This window comes from Rhinopithecus roxellana, chromosome 8 (assembly GCF_007565055.1).
Source record: "Rhinopithecus roxellana isolate Shanxi Qingling chromosome 8, ASM756505v1, whole genome shotgun sequence".
In the NCBI taxonomy this organism is placed as follows: domain Eukaryota; kingdom Metazoa; phylum Chordata; class Mammalia; order Primates; family Cercopithecidae; genus Rhinopithecus; species Rhinopithecus roxellana.
This window is the reverse complement of record NC_044556.1, coordinates 69,664,861-69,690,194: the sequence shown is the minus strand read 5'-3', so window position 1 is coordinate 69,690,194 and position 25,334 is coordinate 69,664,861. Positions and strand designations below refer to the sequence as shown.

Sequence of the window (25,334 nt, the reverse complement as noted above, 5' to 3'; positions counted from 1 at the left end):
TCATTGCATGTTTTATAAATACCTTGATGCTTTCCAACCATTTTAAAAGACAAACGTATTTTAATTGTGATTATATTTATTGATTAAAAAAATTAAAAATGGGAAACATAACATTATTATGCTATTCTAAATTATTCTCTTTAATGGTCTCATAGTTTTCTACTGTGTACTGTGGTTTATTTAATTCATTCTCTTTAGGTTGTTTTCTTATTTTTTTTCTGCCTGTGATGAATATTCTTAGAGGTCAATCATCTTCTATTATGTTTTCTTTAGTATGTTTTTTCAGAGTTGGAGATTATGGGTCAAACAGTATATATGCATATTTTAACCTCTCCAGAAATATTACACTATTTTAAACTTCTGCTAGTAGTACAGATTGAGTCCTTTATCTGACGTGCTTGGGACCAGAAGTGTTTCAGATTTTGAATTTTTTCAGACTTGGGAGTATTTGTATTATGTACATTTACTGGTTGAGTATTCCAAATCCCAAAATTTGAAACTCGAAATGCTACAATGAGCATTTCTTTTGAGTGTCATGTCAGTTCTCAAAAAGTTTCTGATTTTAGAGCATTTTGGATTTTGCATTTTCAGATTTGGGATGCTCAACCTGTATGTGAGAAGGTTTACTTCCTCATATCCTTACTGACAACATCTGCCATTTGCTGATGAAAATTTGGATTTCACTATCATTTTAATGTGCAATTTTAATTGCTATTAGGATGTATTTTAAAAAAATTTTATTGACTTGTGTTTCTTTTTATGAAATGCCTATTTTAAGTCCTTTTCCTAAATTTTTTTATTAGAGGTTTATATGTTCTTACTGAATTTTTAGGAGCTCTCTCTTTATAAGAATATGTAAACTTTTGTCTTGAATATACAGGTATATTTTCTTTCAAGACAAAAATTTTCTGTTTCTTACATGTTCATCGTAGAAAAATCAAACAATAAGCTAAAAAAAGATATAATTCACCTATAACCCTGATACCTACTGAGAATTATTTTTACATTTCGATGTATACTCCTACTGTCTTCTTTCTGTGCATATATACACTGTTAAGGCCCCATTAGCCTGTGTTTTCACATAAGGCCATAATGACATTAACATATAAATTATAAAGACTTGGTAGCTTTTACCTGTTAATAGTGGGGTGTCCTTTTCTACCTTTCCCATCCTGTAAGTATTTCTGAGAGTATGGTCTCAAATAAGTTTGAGAATGAATGTGTGTCTGCTGGAAGCTCCTGTTTTTCCACCATTTTCCAGTCCTCCAGAAGTTTGCTGATGGTCCCATGTCTGAATTAGACACCCCTCTTCTTTGTTGCAGTTGCACCTGTAATTCTTCAGCATAGCACTTCTTAAACTGTTTTTAATTGCCTGTCCTCCATGCTAAACTTTAAGCTCTTGTAGAACACAGACTCTGTCTGCTGTGTTCATGGTTTTTCTTTATGTCTGATATCTGTATGTACATAACAGGCATTCAGTAAATATGTGTTGAATTGACTTTTGTTGAATTTTAATACTCGATTGGAGGGTTAGACACCTTTCTATCTATTTGCACACTTTCCCTTCGTATATCCAAGTATATATATATGATGTCAATTTTTTCTTTTATCTTTTTATTCTTTTCCTTTATGGTTTGCTTTTGGTGCTATTAATTAGTTTCTTTTTAATAACCCGAAAGATACCTTTTTGTATCCTTTCTTTATTTGTAGTACAATAAAGTTTGTTTTCCTTGTTGGTAAGCCTGAAAAATCTCACTTTAGTATTGTTAGAGTATACTGGAATAGATGATATAAATACCTCTAAACTCTCACTTATAGCAGCCTAAATGTTGTAAAGAAACGTTTACAACATTTGTAAAGAAAACGTTGTAATAATTTACAACGTTGTAAATTATTGTTGTAAAGAAAACGTTTTTTAATAATTTGCCAATCAACAATTTCTAATTTAATTGTCATTTTTTTGTCTTTTTTTTTTTTTTTTTTTTTGAGACAGGGTATCATTCTGTCACCCAGGCTGGAGTGCAGTGGCATGATTACGGCTTACTGCAGCCCCGACCTCTTGGGCTCAAGGAATCCTCCTACCTCAGCCTCCCATGTAGCTAGGACCACAGGTGTATGCCACTATTCCTGGCTAATTTTTTTTTTTTTTTTTTTTTTTTTGTAGAGATGGCATCTTTCTTTGTTGTCCAGGGTAGTCTCAGTCCCCCGGGCTCAACGAGATTCTTCCACTTGGCTTCCCAAAGTGCTGGGATTACAGGCTTGACCCACAATGCCTGGCCTCACTTTTTATAATATACTTAAATGAGTTTGGTGATTTTAAAAGTACCCTAGCATTTAGCACATGAATACATCTCATTTCGATTAGTGGCCAAAGTATTTTTGGGCATTGTGAGCATTTTACCAATCCCGGGCTGCTTATGGTATGTTATAGTATCAGGTACCTCTTTTTGGATCTGTGCTCTAAGTAGAATTGTGTTGTATACTTTGCTTAGTCCATTAAATTTTTACTTGTCCGTTTGAGGATCAACAAGAAAAAGTCAGAACGTACTTTCTACTTTTTAATATACTCTACTGACTCATTAGTACACAGCCATGGTGAGACACTTGAGATGTTCTGCTGAAGACAGTTATTACATACTGAGATTCTGGAAGGACAGCAAGTTAGATAAAGATAACTCATGCTTTTAAGAGTCCCATGGAACTTCAGTCATTGTGAAGTGAAGAAAGTGATAAGGTAATAATGCATGAAGCAGTTTGAGTCACTGTGTTGTGGATGGTGGGAGGTAGCCCTCTTAATCAAAGCTTTAAGAACGACCAGGAACCTAAGGAATAGTTACCTATACCACCAGATTATGCAGATAATGTTGATGACAACAAACTTATATCATATATATATATATATATATTTCAAAAGCATGTAGCAGTCCCATAGGTTTTATATATATGGAATCAGTATAGTGTTTGATTATAATTAATGATATCATCTTAAGGACTACATCTAATATACTTATTTTGAAAATAAGGTGCAACCACATATTTTTGACATAAATTATAGTTATTTTTCTTCAATTCAGTGCTTTGATATTTTATTCTGTACCCCTATCAGTTAAGTGTATATATTATTTAAAATTAAGAGTATACAAGTTAAATATCTCTTACTCGAAATGCTTGGGACCAGAAGTGTTTCAGATTTTGGTGTGTTTTTTCTTTATTTTGGAATATTTGCATTATATTTACCAGTTGAGTGTCCCAAATCCAAAAATCCCAAATCTGGAATGCTCATTGGAGCATTTCCTTTGAACATCATGTTGGTGCTCAAAAAGTTTTGTATTTTAGATTTTGGATTTTTAGATTTGGAATGCTCAACTTGTATATACAGTGCATTCTATACTTGCATTTGGATACTATATTTGGATTTGTGGGTGTTTTTATTCCAAAGAGCTCAACTTCCCTTAGTATTTAAAGCATGGTTTCCTAACATTTTTAGAGATAGCATTGTATGGACACTTTTATAATAGGACAACCTTTAAGTAATTTTGAAATAAAGGGACTAGTTTCCTTTTACCTCCTAGGGCTTGGGTTTTATAATCTTAGGATTAGAAAGGGCTTTAAGGTTATCTGACCCAGTGCATTACAGATCTTGTGGTCTATCTACAGTGCCCCATTAAATGGCTCTTCAGCTTCAGGGCCTTTTATTTATCAATTTAACAAATACCTTTTGAATGCTGCCCTGGGGCAAGCACTGTGTTAGGTGCTGGACATATTACAGTATATCAGACATGGTTCTTCTTTTTAGTCTGGTTGGAAAGATATAAGTAAATACATAAATTGTAAAGCAGCACAGAAGAGGCCATAAAAAAGCATGAAAAAAGACAGAGCCACTTAATGTCACAAAGTCATTTCATTTTACACAGTTCAAAGTCTTAGAAAGTCCTTTTTTCTCTTGAGCCAAATACTGCTTCTTTAGGTCTAAATACTGCCCTTCTCCAGTGACCATCTTTCAGTTATTTCAAGATAGTTAGGTTGTGTTTCTGATTGGTATTGTTTGTGTGTTAATTTCTTTAAAATTTTATCTTGCTAAAAATTGGCCTAAATGACAATTTGTTATATATTTTTGGGTCTTCCTTGTATAAAATGTTTTTTCTTGGGGTTAATATATTGCTTCTAGGGCCAGGCATGGTGCCTCACACCTGTAACCCCAGCACTTTGGGAGGCCAAGGCGGGCGGATCATGAGGTCAGGAGTTTGAGACCAGCCTGGCCAGCATGGTGAAACCCTGTCTCTACTGAAAATACAAAAATTAGCCGGGCATGGTGCTGCGTGCCTGTAATCCCAGCTACTTGGCAGGCTGAGGTAGGAGAATCGTGACTCCAGGAGGCAGAGGTTACAGTGAGCTGAGATGGCAACACTGCAGTCCAGCCTGGGCATCAAGTGAGACTCCGTATCAAAAAAAAAAGAAAAGAAAGAAATATATATATTGCTTCTGTGGAATAAATATGCCACCCCAAAATATACTGCTTTGGCACATTTTGAGATGGCTATTCGGAAAAGCTACAGAAAGAGGAATAGCTCTGAAAAACTGTCCATTTGTTGGGGAGATTTGCATCTCTGGTAGAAATCCACACTAGGAAAGTAAACAGCAGACGGAAATGGACTTTCTTTGAGAATCCCTTATCTGCCTTGTTTGGATTTAGGAAAAAACTAACTCTCAGGAAAAAGAGACTGAAAGTCTGACACTGTTGAAGGTGTGACAGAGAAACTTTTTCAACGGGCTACCATCTATTCTTTCTGAGGGCTGCTGCCTGAGAGATTTCATTTGCAATACAAAATAGCTTTTGTTCAGCTTGCATTTCTTCCCCTCACCCTTCCACAACCTGTAAACTACCTTCCCCGACCCTGGAACTCCAAGCCCCTGACTCTTTTCTGTATGTATACAAACTTTAGTCATTTGGCCCTTCTTAGAGTCTCATATTTTGTGTGGCTCCCCTGCACATGTGCATGTTTATAAATTTGTATACCTTTTTTGTTGTTGTTTTGTTTTGTTTTGTTTTGAGACACTGTCTCACTCAGTCACCCAGGTAGGAGTGCAGTGGTGTGATCTCAGCTCACCACAACCTCTGCCTCCTGAGTTCAAGTGATTCTCCTGCCTCAGACTCCCAAGTAGCTGGGATTACAGGTGCCCACCTCCATGCTGGCTAATTTTTCTATTTTAGACATGAAAAGACATGAGACAAGGTTTCACCATGTTGGCCAGGCTGGTCTTGAACTCCATACGTCTAGTAATCTGCCCACTTCAGCCTCTCAAAGTGCTGAAATTACATGCGTGAGCCACCATACCTGGCCTTGAATACCTTTTCTTCTGCTCATCTGTCTATTGTCAGTTTGTTTTATAGACTCAAATTATCAAACCTTCAGAATGGGGAGGAATTAAAATTTCCTTTGCTCTTATACGTTACTTTTCCCCCCATTTGCTGTATTTTTATATGTATTCATCTCTATTTCCCAACACTCTGATATAACTTTAAAATATCTCTCAAGTACAGACACCTCAAATAATCCATCAGATACATGGTTTCCTCAGAGCCTCCTCTTCTGGATTCTTCATTATTCTGCTCAAGTCTGCATTGGTTTCTTCTCTTGGCATACTACCTAGCTCTCCTCTTTATACTTCCACTTTTTGTTATTCTCGGAATCTCTTCATCAGTCTTCTGTATTACTTTTCAATTCCTGATTCTTTGTGTGTGACTTGTTTTTCCTCCTTCTCGGCCTTTCTCTTCGGAGGCCTGTAGGATTTTCTTTTCGTCCCTGGTGTTCTATAATTTCACAGTGATGTTGCAGTGTGGAACTCTTTTTCATTTTTTGAGCTGTGCCTTTGCTCATCTTTTTTCCATTTGAGTAACAATCTAGATGTTTTGTTGAGAGATCAAACAAATGTCAGTATCTGTGTGTTTTATCTCTTGGGCCAATTGGTTTTCTCAGAGAAGAACATCATAATCTACTTAGGGAGTTAGTTTAAGACCAGCATCATTGTGGGAGCCCAGTGGTGTAAGCAGGAATGATGTCCTCACCATTTGGTGTACAGGTTTTCACATAATGCCTCTGTTTTCAGTACCACTCCTCAGTCCCACCTTTGGCTGTTTGTAGCACCTGTCTCATTCCACATCTTCAGAGGTTGAACCTTTAGTCTTCTGCTTGTGTGGAAAAGGGTGGCTATCTCACTGGCTCTGCAGTGGCATGGATTGTATATACTTTTTTCATGTCTTCCTGTTTTTAGGAGATAATTTCAGGATATACTTAAAATCTAAAACCTTTTCACAGTTTTAAGGATAAAGTTTAAACTTCAAGCTAAGCTTATAAAGTTCTTTGTGATCTAGTCCTTCCTTTCTCTATTGGTTCTTAACTTGGTTTTCCCCCTTCTGGATGAACTAAGACCACACCACAGCATATTATGTTGCTATAGCCCCATGGAACTTGGAGGGATACAAATGCATCACATTTCACACGTTATGTACCCCTCTACCTGGAGTGCCTTCTTTCCCTTTTCTTCCTCAATTTCTTATTCTTTTTTTTTTTTCCTTTTTAGACGGAGTCTTGCCCTGTCGCCCAGGCTGGAGGGCTGGAGTGCTGGAGTGCTGGAGTGCAGTAGCACCATCTCGGCTCACTGCAAGCTCCCCCTCCCAGGTTCACGCCATTCTCCTGCCTCAGCCTCCCGAGTAGCTGGGACTACAGGCGCCCGCCACCACAACCGGCTAATTTTTTGTATTTTTTAGTAGAGACGGGGTTTCACTGTGTTAGCCAGGATGGTCTCGATCTCCTGACCTCGTGATCCGCCCGCCTCGGCCTCCCAAAGTGTTGGGATTACAGGCGTGAGCCACCGCGCCCGTCCCAATTTCTTATTCTTAATTGTTGTTTTCTCTTAATAGCCCCCCCTCGCTTTCATCTGCTGTCTGATTTAAATATCTTTTACCTGTATTCTTTTACCACCTCAAACTCATCTTTGATAATGTTACCAGAAAGGAATATTGATCCAAACCCCAAGAGAGGATTCTTGAATTTCACGAAAGAGAGAATTCCGGATGAGTCCGCAGAGTAAAGTGAAAGCAAGTTTATTAAGAATGTAAAGGAGTCCGGGTGTGGTGGCTCATGCCTGCAATCCTAGCTCTTTGGTAGGCTGAGGTGGGTGGATCACCTGAGGTCAGGAGTTCAAGACCAGCCTGGCCAACATGGTGAAACCCTATTTCTACTAAAAATACAAAATTAGCTTGGTGTGGTGGCACATGCCTATAATCCCAGCTACTTGGCAGGCTGAGGCAGGAGAATGGCTTGAACCTGGGAGGTGGAGGTTGCAGTGAGCCTAGATCATGCCACTGCATGCCCATCTGGGCAACAAGAGCAAAACTCTGTCTCAAAAAAAAAAAAAAAAAACAAGGAATAGAAGAATGCCACTCTGTAGGCAGAGTAGGAGCATGGGCTGCTTGACTGAGGATACTTATGGTTATTTCTTGATTATAGAAACTGAATAAGGGGTGGACTATTCATGAGTTTTTTGGGAAAGGGGTGGGAATTTCCCAGAACTGAATGTTCCTACCCTTTTTAGACTATATAGGGCAACTTGCAGGGATTGCCATGGCATTTGTAAACTGTCATGGTGCTGGTGGGAGTGTCTTTTAGCATGCGAATGCATTGTAATTAGTGTGTAATGAGCGGTGAGGACGACCAGAGGAGACTTTTGTCATTATATTGGTTTTGGTGGGTTTTGGTCGGCTTCTTTACTGCATCGTGTTTTATCAGTGGGGACTCTGTGACCTGTATGTTGTACCAACCTTGTGTCTCATCTGTGACTAAGAATGCCTGACCTCCTGAGAATGCAGCCCAGCAGGAGTCAGCCTCATTTTACCCAACCCCTGTTCAAGATGGAGTTGCTCTGGTTTGAACACCTCTGACAATAACATTTATCTTTATTATACAGTAGTTTTTGATGTTATTTCTGTGCCTTTTGCAGTAAGCCTTCAGATTTCTGAAGTATACTTGACCAAGTATACTTGTTGAGTAAGTTTGAAGGTAACAAAAAGAGACGAAATTGAGTCTTAACATTTCACATAATCTGTAAATCTGTGTCTCAAAATATATACTTCAAGCATCAGAGCAAGAGGATATTACAAACTGAAAACCGTCCAAACATTCCTGCTTGTCCTGTTTCCACCGTTTCTCACAGAATATACCTGTAGATTGTTGACAGAGTACTTTGTTGCAGTCGATGAACTTGTCAATTTGAGAATGAATATTGTGCCTTTGTGTTTCATATGTGCTTTAAAACATTTTGAAATTTTTCAGAACATGAACACGTTGTGTCTTATACTCAATAAATTTTCTAGGTCATTTAAAAATACTGTTAAATTTTAATCAATACCAGAAGTTTGGCTCCATCTGCTACAAAAGTACAAACTCATTAAACACATTTTAAAATAATAGCATTTAAAGTTTCCTTGCCCTCGAGGGATTTTCTTCTGAATTGGAATCAGGCTACCTTTGACATTGACAGCTTAGTTGGATATGTATTGATTGACTTGAGAATGTTGTTTCTGTGTCTATTATCATTATGAGAGAACATTTATTAACTGTCTGACTACATACTGCCCTAATTCTATAAACGAGAACTATGTGGATGTATTTGGTGCTTTTTAGGGACTTATTTTAAGCGTATTTATAGAGCACATCTAGCAGCAGACAGAAAATATTAAACCAGGGTATGAATGGACAGTGAAATAGTTTACATCAACATCAGAGTATTTGGTTTTTCTAGCAAATGCAAATAAGAAGCTAAAGCTAGATACAATAGACTATACTTTTAATTGAATTAATTTTCATCTAAATTTAACAGTGTCAAGTTATCATCCCACGTGAACTTCAGAATTCAAACTAGAAAAATAGAATAAATGCATTCATTATGGGATTGAATGGCATGAGCTGAACTTGGGCCTATAAACCCAGAACTTTAGAGTTTTAACCTCTCTTTAGCATAATCCCTTTATGGCCTTGGGCAGATTCTTCACAAAAACAGAAAACAGACTATCAAAATGAGAATGACAAAGTTGTAGAGAGATCTAGCTTTTAAAGCATTTGGATATGAGAAGAGCCTCCTAAGTGGTTGTTTTTCCTAGCTCGTTAGCAATTCTGTTTTAAACCCAATTTCTCTGTCTTTTATGTTCTGCCTTCTGCTGTATTTATATCCATTTTCCTTACAAAGACACACCATGTCCTTTGGAAGCAGGTTTTATGAAGTAATAGATGTATAGGCCTAGAATTTGAAAAATTATACAAAGTAAAATTTTTTTTACATAAATGATATTTCTTTGGTAGGTTTATTGTTCACTAAATCATTAACTTCACACTTTAGTGTGAGACGTCATTGAGGAATGGCTCACGTTCATTGACATTTGGCTCATATGAATATGAGAGATTTTAAATTTGTGTTTGTAATTTATTTATTGGGGAATAACCTGGATTTTGCATCACTTTAGTGTAGGACTCGTTTTAGTTATTTGTGTAAAGATATGTAATCCAAGGATCTGGCCAAGTGATTTTTAGATGGGAAGTAGAGAAGCGTTTTGTTTTTTAAGACTATTTTTTGAGGGCAGTTTTGGGTGACAGCAAAATTGAGAGAGACAGAGTTTTTCCATGTGCCCCCTTGACCTCACCCATGCATAGCCTCCCCTATTGTCAACAGGCCCCACCAGAGTGGTACATTTATTACAATTGATGACCTTTCATTGACACATCATAATCACTTACAGTTAATAGTTTATATTAAGATCATTCTTGGTGTTGTACATTCTGTGGGGTTGGACAAATGTATAATGACATGTGTCTAGCATTATAATATCATACAGAGTATTTTCACCACCCTAAAAATCTCTGTGCTCTGCTTATTCATTCCCTGCCAACATGTGGTAACCACTGATCTTTTCTATCTCCACAGTTTTACCTTTTCCAGAATGTCATATAGTTGGAATCAGTATGGAATCAGTATGTAGCCTTTTCAGATTGGCTTTCTGATTTGTTTTTCTAAAGACCTCCAGAGTGGGCACAAAAGAACCAGCGAGTAGGCAAGGGTAGGAGCAAAACTGCAAATTTATTTTTGGTCACCTAGCTTCAGGGAAGGAGGTGGGTAGGGAGAGGTCTGTCGGCCTCCGGCAAAGGAGGCCAAGAGAGTCGCCCAGTGAGCTCTCGTACGAAGTTCCTGCAGTCCCGACAGGAGTGGGGGACTAAGGAAGTTTGCGTGGCGTGCTGGCCGGGAGCGGCTTTTCTAGGAGTGGGAGGGCAATAGGTGGGGCACGGGCGTGTCGGGGGCATTCCGCAGGTGCGACCAGGTAAATCTTGGTCTCTTTGGATTGATGTCACCTGGCGCATGCCCGGTTGGTCTGCACCTTCCCGGGCGCCGGCTGCATTTTCGCACACACGGGAAAAGTTGGTGATGAAGAACCCGGAAGTGCGCCATCTTGCCTCCATTCATCCAGTCCAACCTTTTATTGATAATAGTGATAAAGGGCGCCGTGGTCTGTCTGGCTACTTCCTGCTGTTATGGGGCGTCGTTAAGGTCGGGGCCTATGGTTGGTATTTGGACGTACGGATGAAGAATAAAATAAGGCACAGTATTAGTATAGGAATGAGGAATGGAAGCATCTGTTGGAATATGGGCAAAACCCAGAAGGATAGTCCTGGCAAGGCTGGGGAGTATGAGATAGTTAAGAAAATTTAGTAAGTTTGAGGCGAGTGGGGGAAAGTTGAACTGATTTCTCGGCCTAGTAAGGGGGTAGGGCATGAGGGTATAATGAGGAACGAGTGCGCAAAGTAGTTGTTGGCCAGGCAGCAATTAAGGAGTGGAGTTTTTCGTGGAGTGGATGGCTTTCCGCTTACTCCTACTACAGAGATATTGGATGGAAGGCTAGGTCCAGAGAAGGACGGCAAAACAGAATAGGTAGCCTCGCTGTTGATTAAAAAATTGTCTTACCCGCTACCAGGAGAGTTACCCGCGGCTCGGCGAGGGTGACGGGGGTCCCCAAGTCTCGGCACCTTCAGTTGTCGTCGTCCAGATGTAGGAGCTGGAAGGAGCTCCCAGGATCCTGGGAAAGGGGGTCATGTGGAGATGCAGCACCTGTTCTCAGGGTGGAGCAATCAGACTTCCAGTGTCCTCCCTGCTGGCAAGCAGGGCAGGGGGTTGCTGGTGGACGAGGGTTAGGACATTCACTGGCCCAATGTCCTGATGCCTTGCACTTATAGCAAGGCTGCGTTGGGGCTCGGGGACCTTGCAGACACCTGTTGGCATAGTGTCCTGCCTTGCCGCACTTATAGCAGGCTCCTTTTGTAGCCTTGGAGTCTGCGGGATGTGTGCTCTCTGGTTTGGGGTTACGACTGGGCTGTAAAGCCGCCGCTAGGATGCGCTTTTGCTCCTCAGGGTGTAGGGTAGAGGTTAGGATAACCTGGAGGTCATGCCAAGTTAAGTCATAGGCCTGACAAAGGTATCTAAATTCCTTTATGTATATGGTAGGGTTAGCTGAGAAATCACCTAAACACGTCTCAATTTTGGAAAGATCTGCCAGTGAAAAAGGGACATGTACTCTGACTACCCTCTCCGCCCCAGCTACCTCTCGCAAAGGTGCTAACACTGTAGGAGGGTGTGGGCGCAGATAGGGGATTCAAGACAGCCAGTTGGGGGCCCCGAAGGAGGCATGGGACCGAGTGGATTACTAGTAGATAAGGAGGAGGAAAGAGGAGTCTGGATGGGGGGAGGAGGAGGAGTCTGGGCAGGAAGGGAGGGGGTGGAGAGAGCGGGGAGAGAAGGAGGAGTATAGGGCAGATCGGGACGAGAGCGTAAGGCCCAAAAGCCTTGTATGTAATTAATTTCAGACCACTTGCCTAGCCGCTGGCAGAAATTGGTGAGGTCGATCATGCCACAGTGGAAAGGAAAATTAACCGCTTCCTCCTAAGGAGGAAGACCTTGTTCCTAAGGAACAAGACCTCCTAAGGTCTTGTTCGAGCTGTAAGGTTTTTAAATTGGCTAGGAGGCACCCTAAGGGGGTGCTCTTTGGAAATTTGGACTGGGGGTTTCCCATTTGTTTCCTCTTTACTTACACAATGGACACAATGGAAATGGAAGTGGATCTCTGCCTGGCTTCAAAGCGTCCTTTGGAACCACCAGAGACAGACTGGAGGCTCTTGGAGCCAAGGTGGAGATTACCTTCAGGCGGACGTCTCCGTCCTGAACGGGTCTCCCGAGCCACTTGGTGGCTCAAAAGTGGGCCTTGGACCTGCGCAGGATTTTTGGCCGAGGGAGGTAAAGAGGAGACAAGGGCACTTACCCCAGAGAGGCCGTGAGAGTGATGGAAGCGGGTCTCAGGTCCTGGTCCGTCTGCGGCGTGGGAGCAGGAGGAGGTTCCTCAACCCTTAGAGGCCTGAGGAGGGGTCTCCTCCCGGGTCTTCGGCACCAACTGATTTTTCTAAAGACCACCAGAGCGGGCACAAAAGAACCAGTGAGTAGGCAAGGGTAGGAGCAAAACTGCAAATTTATTTTTGGTCACCTAGCTTCAGGGAAGGAGGTGGGTAGGGAGAGTCGCCCGGTGAGCTCTCGGACGAAGTTCCTGCAGTCCTGACAGGAGTGGGGGACTAAGGAAGTTTGCGAGGCGCGCTGGCCGGGAGCGGCTTTTCTAGGAGTGGGAGGGCAATAGGTGGGGCACGGGCGTGTCAGGGGCATTCCGCAGGTGCGACCAGGTAAATCTTGGTCTCTTCGGATTGACGTCACCTGGCACATGCCCGGTTGGTCTGCACCTTCCTGGGCGCCGGCTGCGTTTTCGTACGTGTGGGAAAAGTTGGTGATGAAGAACCCAGAAATGCGCCATCTTGCCTCCGTTCGTCCAAACACTTTCTTCACTTAGTAATATGCATTTAAGGTTTCTTTATGCTTTTCATGACTTGACAGCTCATTTATTTTTAATGCTCAATGGTATTCTGTTATCTAGATGAACCCAGTTTATTTATCCATTCACATATTGAAGGATGTGTTGGTTGTTCCAAGTTTTGGCAATTATGAATGAAACTTCTGTAAACATCCATGTGCAGGGGTTTTTGTGGGCATATATTTTCAGCTCCTTTGAGTAGAGACCAAGTAGTGTAATTGCTGGTTCATTTATGGTGAGGGTATGTTTAGTTTTGTAAGAAGCTACCAAACTGTCTTCCGAAGTGGATGTGTTATTTTGCATTTCCACCAGCAGTGAATGGAAGTGTCTGTTGCTTTGTATCTTTGCCAGCATTTGGAGGTGTCAGTGTTCTGGATTTTGCCAATTCTAGTAGGTATGTAGTGATATCTTGTTTCAGTTTGCACTTTCTTGATGACATACAATGTTGAGTATCTTTTCATATGCTTATTTGCCACCTGTATATCTTGTTTCGTGAGGTGTCTGTTAGTCTTTGGCCCATTTTTTAATCAGGTTTTTAAAATTATTAAGAGTTCTTCGTATATTTTGGCTAATGGTCCATTATCAGATGTATCTTTTATAAATATTTTCTCTCTGGTAGTGGCTTATTTTCTCATTCTCTTGACACTGTTTTTCATGGAGTGTAAGTTTTTAATTTTAATGAAGTCTATCATCAATTGTTTCTTTCATGAGTGGGTTCTACCTTTGATATTATATCTAAAAAGTCATCACCATACTCAGAGTTATCTAGGTTTTCTCCTGTGTTATCTTCTAGGATTTTAATAATTTTATGTTTTACATTTAGTTCTATGATCCATTTTGTTAATTGTTGTTAGGAGTGTAAAGTCTGTACTAGATTCACGTTTTTGCATGTGGAAGTCTAGCACCATTTTTAAAAGGGCTCTTTGCTCCATTGTATTCCCTTTGCTCTTTTTTCAAAAGTGAGTTGAGTGTATTTATGTGGGTCTCCTTCTGGGCTCTCTGTTCTGTTGCATTGATTGATTTGTCTGTTCTTTAGCCAGTACCACACTGTCTTGATTACTGTAGCTTTATAGGAAGCCTTGGAGTCAGGAAGTATCAGTCCTCCAGCTTTGTACGTCAGTATTGTGTTAGCTATTCTGGGTCTTTTGCATTTCTACATGAAGTTTAGAATCAGTTCATTGATAACCACTAGAAAAGCATTTAAATTTTTTCTTTATCTTTAATGATCCTGATATTAGTCTGTCAAAAAAAACTTTGCCAATCATATTTCACTGGCCCTCGGAGGAATGAAACAATGTAGGAATGACTAGCTTTTGAATTTTGAGTAAATTTTATTTGTAAATCTGTTTTAGTACTATCAAAATATGCTTATTTTCTTTTTCTAATATTATTCATAATCTATTCATATCTTGGAAGATAAACTTACTCTGGTAGGATTTGCTCTGTTTTCAGCTGTTGTCACAATGACAAACTGATTTTTAAAAAACCATCATACGGCCGGGCGCGGTGGCTCAAGCCTGTAATCCCAGCACTTTGGGAGGCCGAGACGGGCGGATCACGAGGTCAGGAGATCGAGACCATCCTGGCGAACATGGTGAAACCTCGTCTCTACTAAAAAATACAAAAAAACTAGCCGGGCGAGGTGGCGGGCGCCTGTAGTCCCAGCTACTCGGGAGGCTGAGGCGGGAGAATGGCGTAAACCCGGGAGGCGGAGCTTGCAGTGAGCTGAGATCCGGCCACTGCACTCCAGCCTGGGCGACAGAGCAAGACTCCATCTCAAAAAAAAAAAAAAAAAACCATCATACTTACCCAAATTACTAAGTATTTATAGGTATAAATTGAATTCACATGGGATATACACACACAATACAGTATTGTGTCATAGAAACTATTGATATTGGCATTCAACAGGCTATGTTTGTATTAATCAAGTTTAAATATAGGGTAAGATAAATGTGCTTTATTACTTTTATTACTACAGTTTTTATGGTACATGAATGTTTAATAATGCCTTATTTTTAAGTTAGTTTATAACTAATTCTCTGTGGAAGCATTGAAGAATCTTTAAAAATCTAGATTAAGATCAGAATTAACACAAAACAATGCATCTGCTGCCATTTTATTTTACTTTTTTGAAATGGAGTCTTGCTCTGTCACCTAGGTGGGAGTGCAGTGGTGTGATCTCACCTCACTGCAACCTCTGCCTGCCAAGTTTAAGTGATTCTTGTACCTCAGCCTCCCAAATAACTGGGGTTACAGGCATGTGCTACCTCACCCAGCTAATTTTTGTATTTTTATAGAAAGAGGGTTTTGCCCTGTTGGCCAGGCTGGTCTTGAACTCCTGGCCTCAGCAATCTGCCTGCCTCAGTCTCCCAAAGTGCTGGATCGCAGATGTGAGTCACTGTGCCCAGCCTTCTGTTGCCATTTTAAAACTAAGAATTAAAAGATGCTTTTGTGTAATTTTCTGGAAAATATCTTCTATACTTATTTTCTTCTAACTACATTTAAAATACATTTTAAAAAGCAGAAAGCAAAGATGAAGTCTAAGAAAATTTCCTATGAATACATTTCTTTTACGATGAATACATACCAGTTATTCAATGTTAGAATTGAATATAGTTAGATTCTTGAGATTCTGTTTTTAAAAGACACCACAGTATTTTGTTTTTATATGAGGTATTATGGTAAACATGATCATTACCTTAAATATATGGCATCAGGTTTTTAAAGTGGTATTTTGCAGATTTTGTTAAATCTGTCTCAAAGTCTATTTTCTCATGTTATGTTTGAAGTATGGATATGATAGTACCAGAAAAGCAAGCCTTTCAAAACATAATACTCTACTTTTGTGACTTCATAAAAAATACAATCTTTATTATTATCCATAGACTAAATAAAACACCTTACATTTTATATTTCATTTTATTCACCATAATCCATATTTTCAATTAAATTGCAGGTGATTTTAAATATGACTAGACTTTTTTTTTTTTAATAGAAAGATCACATAATGACTTAAATCTATTCCATTAGGAGTAGTATTTCTCTTGTCTTTTTGTTCAGCCATTGGAGTCCCCTGTGACCTTGGGTACTTTTTCCATAGGCTAACTGATGGTTCATGATGTTCTGTATTTTCTGGTAGTTTGCCTGTTGCCTGCCTCTGGGTTCATCATCCCCCTTATGCTGACTTAGGCAGTATTTCTTCAGTCTCTTATCTCGGGGCTTTGATGCATATGTTCTGAAGGTGGCCACAGTGACTTTGGGTAGCAGCAGATGGTAAACCTTCAGGCTGCCACAGGCTAAACTGGTGTTAAGTTGGAAAGTTGACGTTTGATGAAGAATCAGTAGTGCATATGAAAGAGCTTTGACTGCTGAAATATCTTTTAATTAAAAATTAGCATACTAAAACCTTTGTGAATGTCTGGGAGTTTAAAGAAATCTACAATTCGTTGTGTTCTTATAGAAGTAGTTATTTACCAGTTTAGTCTTATGTTACTTATTCTTCCTAACCTGGTTCCTTTTCCCCTGTTTCTGCCCCAATTTGTTGGTAGTTAAGATAAATAAGATAACTACATAAATTGAAAAATAGGATGCTTTTAGGAATCCCAGGTATTTGGATAAACAGAGTATATTTTGAATTATGGCATTTTGGATTTTAATAACTATGAAGAGATATGGATTTTAAGTACAATCTTCATATAATTCTGGTAGATTTGGTCTGTTTTTTCTACATTTGAAGGTATTTCTGGATCAAATAGGAGCCTGAAGAACTCAACCTGCCTCAAAGAGATATTTCATTTTGTTCTAAATTAGTTGGTGATTCTTGACTCTGACATTCTTAACTTTGTTAGCTTTGCAGAAATTGATGCAGCGACTTCTGATGAGCTAAAGCTGTAGGCGTAACATATTTTGCTTTTGGAGTTACTGAGCAGTGGGTACAGGGAACATTGCTAACCTTTTTGGATTATTTGTTCACTTCATGATAATCTGCTATGTGGGAAGTTCTAGCACAAATAAAACATTGGTAAGGCTCCAAAGGATTTTCTTTGTTACCCATAAATCTTAGGGGTACCTTATATATTTTTCTCAATTTAAAATGTATCCTTGAGAGTAGTAGCTGAAAATATCTTTTAGACTGGAGTTATAAGTATCCATGTCAAATTTTACTCTTTAAGCTTGCATTTTCATCAGTGGAAAACTTACGAAACCAAAGACAGATTGGTTTCATGGCATAACATGAGAGAAGTGTCTCTGCATGGTCTGTTCATTCTGATGCTCTTGATGGTGCAGCTTCTGATGGACTAAAACTGTAGGAGCAACATGTTTTGCTTTTGGAGTTGCTGGGCAATGGTACAGGGAACATTGCTGGCCTTCCAATGCCAAAGAAAGAGAAGTTAGACCGCAGTTGGGAGAATTCTTGATATTAAAGGTTGCCGAGTACTATTCCTTGTTTTCTAGTAGTTGCATTTTTATAAAGATGCCTTATGAAAATAAGGTGTGGAATTAAGAGTAGAAACGCATTTTGGATGTTTTAAGAATACAAAGTGAGTTTTATTTTAGCAGAAAATATGAATAACATTTGATAATCATGCATGGTGTTAGGGGAGGAAAGCAAAGTTTTAATGCTCTAGGTTTGTTGTTCAAAACCATTTCTATAGAAGGATAACGTTACCAGCTTTTGTAAATTTGCCCATCTAGTTAAAAATTCAGATCTAATACTAGTCAAGTATGGACTATTTTTGAAAGAGAGTATAGTAAGTGCAATCATGTTCATATGAAAGTATGTTGGGAAAAACTCTTACATGCAAAATTGGGCTTGTAATATTTTCTCTAGTTTCTTTATTGTGTTGATTTTATTCTTTCTGTTATCGTTATTTATATATGAATTACCAGGAGCATGACTTAACACAGTTGATATCTCATTCAGATTATAAGCAGCAAACACAAATCAGATTATATGCGACACCATTAAGGGATGCTCTGTGTTTGTCCTGTAGTCTTTTTGTTTCTTTTCTTTTTTTCAATAGTTTTTGGGGTACTGGTGGTTTTGGTTACACAGATCAGTTCTTTAGTGGTGATTTCTGAGATTTAAGTGCATCCATTACTCAAGCAGTGTACCCTGTACCCAATACGTAGTATTTTATCCCTCACCCACCTCCCAACCTTCCCTCCTGTGTCCCCAAAGTCCATTAGATCATTCTTAAATGCCTTTGCATCCTCATAGCTTAGCTCCCACTTACGAGAACATACGGTATTTGGTTTTCCATTCCTGAGTTACTTCACTTAGAGTAATGGCCTCCACCTTCATCCAAGTTGCTGCAAAAGACATTATTTCATTCCCTTTTATGACTGAGTAGTATTCTATGGAGTATATATACCACATTTTCTTTATCCACTCATTGGTCGCTGGGCACTTAGGTTGGTTCGGTATCTTTGCAGTTGCTAATTGTGCTGCTGTAAACATGTATATGCACGTGTCTTTTTCATATAATGACTTCTTTTTCTTTGGGTAGCTACCCAATAGTGGGATTGCTGGATCAAATGGTAGTTCTACTTTTAGTTCTTTAAGGAATCTCCATAATGTTTTCCATGGTGGTTGTACTAATTTTCTGTAGACTGAAGCATTATTTTAACTAGTATTAATTGTTCTGGAGTCCCATGAAGTAACTGGCACCAAAGTAGAGACAGACGTTCCCTCAAATTACCCAAGTAATCTTTCTTTTAAAAGGAATTGGAGCTGAAGTTATTTTCAGGGACTTCCAAACTTCCATTGTCAACATTTAAATGAAATATCTTAAGATTCATGAATGGGGAGACACTTAATCCCCACTGAAGGGAACTCTCCACACTTCTTCACCACAGTCATAGTTTCTTCGTAGTAGCATATCTCTTTTCTCTTCTCCATATTATTTTTCTTTCTATGCTTAAAAATCATCATTTGATACTTTTGGTGTACCCCTTCTCCCTCTTTTCTTTGCAAAGATGGTTGCCTACTTAAATATTACTCCTTTCTTAATTCTAGTTAACAAATAGACTCTAACCTGTAATCAGTTGGAGCTTTTCCTACTACTATTATGAAAGAAAAGTGGGCAAGTTTCACTGTGCTGTTGGAATTGAAGAACAGATGAGGCTAATCCTTAAGGAATAAGTTGTCTGCTTCCCCCTTGCACCCTCCCTCAAGTTAGGAGCTGTTATTTCATGTATTAGTATGGGCAAAGATGAAGTAATCTCTTCTGTTAGACCATATGCTAATATAGGGCTGATAAGTAAGTGTGAAAAATGAAAGGGAGAAACACACTAATTGTATTCTTTCAATAAGGTATGCTATCCAAGATAATTATTTCATGACAGTTTTAGTTATAGTACTTGTTTTATCATGAAATAAAAGATGGTTTTAGGAGGCTTTTATTGGAAAGACAATTGTATCAAGCTAGTACAAATTAGATTTTTGTCTTTATAAAGGTGAGCAAACCCATGAGCAGTTTTTAAATTGATGTGTTCTAGTCTACAAATGAACAAATTCTGTTTGAGGGTTAAAGAAGCTATTATTTTGTCCTTTATGCTGACAGTTCCATTACAGATTGGCCTACTGTTGGCATTAAAAAAAATGTTTGGCTCCTTATGATCTTTGTGCATGCAACTATAATATTAATGCAGCACCATAGCACTGTTCATTAAGAAATGACTTTAAATGAGGTTGAAGCGTGTAAATTTGGAAAGATACAGATGTTAAATGCAGTCGTTTCTCTTTGTGTACAGCTGTATGGCTAATAATTTCCAAGCGGCTAAAGCTCTTGTTAGCAGGAGTGCTGGTGTGTTAAGAATGGCTCTATAAATAACTTTAAGAACTGAAGTTGAAGGTGCTTCTTTTAAAGACTATTGTTAACTAAACATTATTGCCAAACAGATGGAAAGCATTCACCAGCCTGATGTTTTTGGGTCTAATTATATTATCACCAGCCCTGTACGGCTCAGTTGAAGAGGTGTATCCAGAGGCCAATTTATAATCATTTAGCCAACACCTGTTTGGGAGAAATTGACAGTCAAAGGGCACATTTTTAAAAAATCACATATGTTCTTATGTTTACTGCCTCAATGTGAACGTTGTCTAGTTGCACACAAACTTCATAGGAGAAGAAAATATAAACAAAGCAGCATTTCCCAGCCTTGTTTATCCATCTTAATTTTGTTTTGTTTTTTTTTGGGAGATGGAGTCTCAGTCTGTTGCCCAGGCTGGAGTGTGGAAGTGGCATGATCTCAACTTACCGCAAGCTCTGACTCCTGATTCAAGCGATTCTCATGCCTCACCCTCCCAAGGAGCTGGGATTACAGGTGCCCACCACCATGCCCGGCTAATTTTTGTATTTTTAGTAGAGACGAGGTTTCATCATGTTGGCCATGGCTGGTCTTGAACTCCTGACCTCAGGTGATCCATCCACCTTGGCCTCCCAAAGTGCTGGGATTACAGGCATGAGCCACTGCACCCAGCCAATTTGACCTTTTTATCTGATCTGCTTCATGCTTCATGGCTAAGTGAGATCAGTAAAGAGGTATCACTCCTGATTTATGCAGGTATATTTTGTTGAGTCAATTAAGAGGCTTTTTATAGGGAGAAGTTCTTTCCTTTGATTGTACAGCTTCCATGCCTTTTACCTAGTGAGATGTATTCTACTTCATATAGATGTGTCTTGTTCAAATAGAATTGGCTTTCTGGTAAGTGACTTAACAGTCTCACCTCATATAGGCCAAGTGCGATGGCTCACTCCTCTAATCCCAGCACTTTGGGAGGCCAAGGCGGGTGGATCACAAGGTCAGGAGATCGAGACCATCCTGGCTAACATGGTGAAACCCCGTCCCTACTAAAAATACAAAAAATTAGCTAGGCGTGGTGGCGGGCGCCTGTAGTCCCAGCTACTCGGGAAGCTGAGGCAGGAGAATGGCGTGAATCCAGGAGGCGGAGCTTGCAGTGAGCCAAGATCATGCCACTGCACTTTAGTCTGGGCAACAGAGCAAGACTCCATCTCAAAAAAAAAAAAAAAAGTCACACCTCATATAACAACAAATGAGACTGAAGGAACACTAAATGTCTTCACAGATTCAACAGATGTTCAAAATATATTTATTGAGCTCTCCTTTGCAGAAAGAGGGCCATGGTGCCTCCTTTTACATTCTTGATATGTTGATTTAACTCTTAAAGTTCACAGATGTGTTTTCATATTTTGGAGGCTCAAGATTTGTGTTGATTATAACTCAAAGGGCAGCTATGGAAAGAATAAGTCTATCCCATCTGAAAAATAATAAAAGTCAAACCCTTTGTTTCAACTGATGATCCCACTATTTCGTTTCAGTGTTTTTCCTTCTTCTGACATACTTTGCTATTGAAAGGCTTATATATGTCACCTCTATTTTCTTATCACTCATTATTAACTCCGTGCAATCTGGCTTTTATCCTCAGCAGTTCACTGTACAATGCTGTATTGAAAGTTACATATGACTTCCTAACTGCCCTAACTAGTGATGGTTTCTCAGTCCTCATTCTTCTTGGCTTCTCTCTGTTGTTTGGCATAGATTACACTCATCTTAAGCATCGTCTTTCTCTGTCATCTGAACCACCATGTTTTCTCTTTGTACTTTTCTCACTACACTTTTGGTTATTGTTTTATTTACTCACAATATTTCAACTATATATATTTTCAAAATTCAGAAATAAATAGTATAGCTTAGCAGTTAAAGAGAAAGAAACCTGGAGCCAGACTACCCTCTACCACTTACTGTCTTTGTGAGTATGGACAAAGTCCCGAGGTTAAAGAAGTTCCAGTGTTTCAGAGTGCACTCCAGAGAGATACAATCAGTTTTATGTTTATTTCCTTATCTGTAAACTTGATTAATAAAAGTTACCTACCTCTTTGGATTATTGAGAGAGTTACATGATTTAATTCCTTAAAGCCCAGCACAGTGCCTGAAATAAAGGAAGTGTTCCAGTGGGATTCATTCTTGTGTCTTTAGTTTTTATCTTTATGGAGAATGCTCAAATATAAATCATTAGTACCGACTTATTTTCTAAGCTCTATTCCCATGTCGTCATTTACCTTACAAACTTTTAGACTTGAATTCACTAACCATATGTTTATTAAACATTCACTGTGTGAGAACAGTGTATTGTGTGATAGAATAATTTTTATGCTATTGGTTTTCTATTGCTGTCATAACAAATTACCACAAAGTTGGCAGTGTATAACAACTAAATTATTAAAGTTCTATAGGTCAGAAGTCTAACACAGTTGCTGGTTTGAAATCAACGTGTTGGCAAGGCTATATTCCTTACTGGAGGCTCAGGAGAGGAATCTGCTTCCAAGCTCATTCAGGTTGTTGACTGAATTCTGTTCTTTCCACAGAGTTGTAGGACTGAACTCTGTTTCTTTGCTGGCTATCAGCCAAGGACTGCTCTGTACTCCTAGAAGTTGCCTAGGTTCCTTCTTAGGCTTGCTATGAGATCCTAGAAGCCTCTCTTCAGTTCTTGCATGTGGGCCTTTGCACCTGAGAGCCAGCAGCCATGCATCCCTTTCATGCTTTGAATATGATTTTCCTTTCAGCCATATCATTTCTGTGCTTTGCATTTCTTTTTGTAGAAGATAGTTCTCTGTTTTTGAAATGGATTCATGTGATATTTTGGAACCCACCCAGATAATCCACTGTAATCTCTCTGTTTTAAGGTCCGTACCTTAATTATATCTGCAAAGGCCTTTTTGCCAGTAACATAGCACGTTCACAAATGCTGGGGATTCTTAGGGTATGAACATCTTTGGGGCCCATTATCCTGCCTTACCGCATGCACATAAAGAGCTTGAAGTCTCATTGGGAGACAGACCCCCAAATTGAAGGGTTAGAGATGCTACAATAGATGTTGGTGCTGTGTAAAACAGCAGAAGAAAGGAAGAAAGTAGTCAGTGTTACTGAGAGATAGAGTGACATTTGTGCTGTGTATGGAAAGATGCATACTTGTTTGATAAGTGGCTGGGGGAACATTTCAGGGAAAAAGAAGCAATAATAGTGATAGCAGTAATAGCAACTGGCTGTACTTTTATAAGATTATCTTACTGAAATCCTCACCTTTGTTAGATACTGTTACCGACCTTTATAGCTTCTACATAATAAGAATGTCTTATGTCCATAAGAAGACATGTCTGTAATGTCTTTTAATGTAGAATAGGATGGTCAAATTATTTCACTGGGGCAGACCTGGTGGCTTATCCCTATAATCTCAGCACTTTGAGAGGCCAAGGCAGGTGGATCACTTGAGCCCAGGAGTTCAAGACAAGCCTAGGCAATACAGTGAGACCCCTGTCTTACCAAAAAAAAAAAAAAAAAAAAAAAAGATTCATCCAGGCATTGTGGCACATGCCTGTAGTACCAGCTACTTGGGAGACTGAAGTGGGAGGATCGTTTGAACCTGGGAGGTTGAGGCTGCAGTGAGCTAAAATCACACCACGGCACTCTAGCGTGGGTAGCAGAGTGAGACCCAGTCTCAATGAAAATAAAATAAAACAAAATAAATCATTGACTTGTTAGGAGGATTAATATTGATTACACATGGGTAAAGTATAGGACATAGTAAATGCTTAAAATATGGCAGATTAGAGAATAGAGGGTGGATAAGAGAAGTGCTTAGGAGGTAGAATTGATTTGATTGGTTTAGAATTGATTCTAAATACTTGGTATTTAGAAGGTGATCAGTGTATAATTGTTGAATACTGGATCAGTCACTTGTTCTGAAGGTGGGAGACAGGAGAGAGTTCATAGTAACTTAGACCACTGTTTCAGAGCATGAATGGAAGATGGTGTTACTTAGTACCATAGGAGGAGGAGCAGGCTGTTTGTGTGTTTGTTTGATGAAGTCAGGGCCTTGGGAAGAGGATATGCGGTACCTGTGAGAATATTGTATTGAAATTAATGGAAATTTAAGTAGTGTAGGTCAGACACTCAGAAGAGAAGACAAAGATGAAGTTGTCACTATTGTTTCAACTTGATTATCTAAAATGGAATTTTCCATCTTCTCAAACTGGTTTTCCATCTCAACTTTCCTGTTTCTTCTCACCTTTTAAAAATTCTTTGTTTTTTTTAAGCTTAACATCTTTTTTTTTTCATCCTTAATTTCTGTCTCTTCTTATCCAGTGGTGGGCTGGTAGATATTTGACAGCTCTCTGGTAGGGTGAAGAGGCTCATTTGCAGTGTTTGCTGATTTCTGTAGTACAAATCCTCCTCCCATGGCCAATTTCAGTCTGCGGCTGCTTTTGTTGTATAATGACAAAGTTGAAAAGCTATAACAGAGACTGCATAGGCCAGCAGAGCCCCAAATATTTACAGTCTGGCCCTTTAAAGAAAAAGTTTACCAATCTTTGCTATTGTAGTATTTCCAAAATAATAAAGCCTTAATAGGGTGGGATAATTTCATACTTCTGTTAATTTATTTTATCCATCAAGATGAGGGGTGGGAATGAGTAGTTTAAGGGGGCAATGTGTGAGAGGTTATGAAGGGTCTTGAGGTCATTTTATGGGCTTAAGCTTTTTCTCTCAGTGAGATAAGAAGAGTGCCATGTTCTAACTTATGTTTTAAAAAGAAAACCCTGGCCACTGCTTTGAGCATAGACCACAGGGCAGCACAGATGGAAGCAGGGAGGTCAGCTGGGACACCATAGTTACAAGTTAGGTGAGAGCTGGTCTTTGCTTGAATCAGAGTATTAACTGTGGAAATGGTAAGGTGAGTTCAGATTCTGGATACATTTTGAAGACAGAGCTGATAGGATTTGGTGGAAAGAGGTGTTAAGGTGAATCCAGGGTGAAGTGGTACCAAAAGGATGCCTTAGGCTAGAGCCTGAGTTATTGAGATCACATTATAGCAAGTTGCTACATAGGAGATTTTAGAAAGAAAATTGAGACTTGAACAATTTTTTTTGAACCACTTCCTGTTGATCATATATGTTCCAAGAGGGAAAACTCTGTTTAAAATAATATGTCCTTTACTTCTAAGAAATACATTTTAAAATACTTTAGGAAACAGTAATGTTTCTAAAATATGTCATTTTTAGAAAAGGAAACCATAATAAAGCCTATTTTGGATAAGATTATTTTGATCCTATAATTTGCCAACTTAAAAAAACTTATTCAGAAATGAACAATTTTGGGGAGGGGATTAAATTTCAGCCCTGCCCCACTCTTAAAGTTTAGTTTAAAGCTAAGACTTAATGTTTCATTGTATTGTTAATCAATTATTACTCATGTCTTTTATGTAGGTTTTACTTGTAATGGACACAAGGACAGAACAGACTTTCATTTTAAAAGTAAGTAAAATTTGTAGCCAGGTGCGGTGCCTGTAATCCCAGCA

At 39.0% G+C, this 25,334-nt stretch overlaps 1 protein-coding gene across 10 annotated transcripts in view; it reads left to right on the top strand.

The window, feature by feature from the left end:
* RPS6KC1 (ribosomal protein S6 kinase C1) overlaps positions 1–25,334 on the top strand; it is a 219,633-nt gene that overhangs the window by 149,530 nt on the left and 44,769 nt on the right. For all 10 annotated transcript variants that reach the window (XM_030935916.1, XM_030935919.1, XM_030935918.1 and 7 more), the window contains one exon: positions 25,243–25,290. In XM_030935916.1, the coding sequence (XP_030791776.1) occupies positions 25,243–25,290 (48 nt within the window). The remainder of the gene's footprint in view (positions 1–25,242; positions 25,291–25,334) is intronic.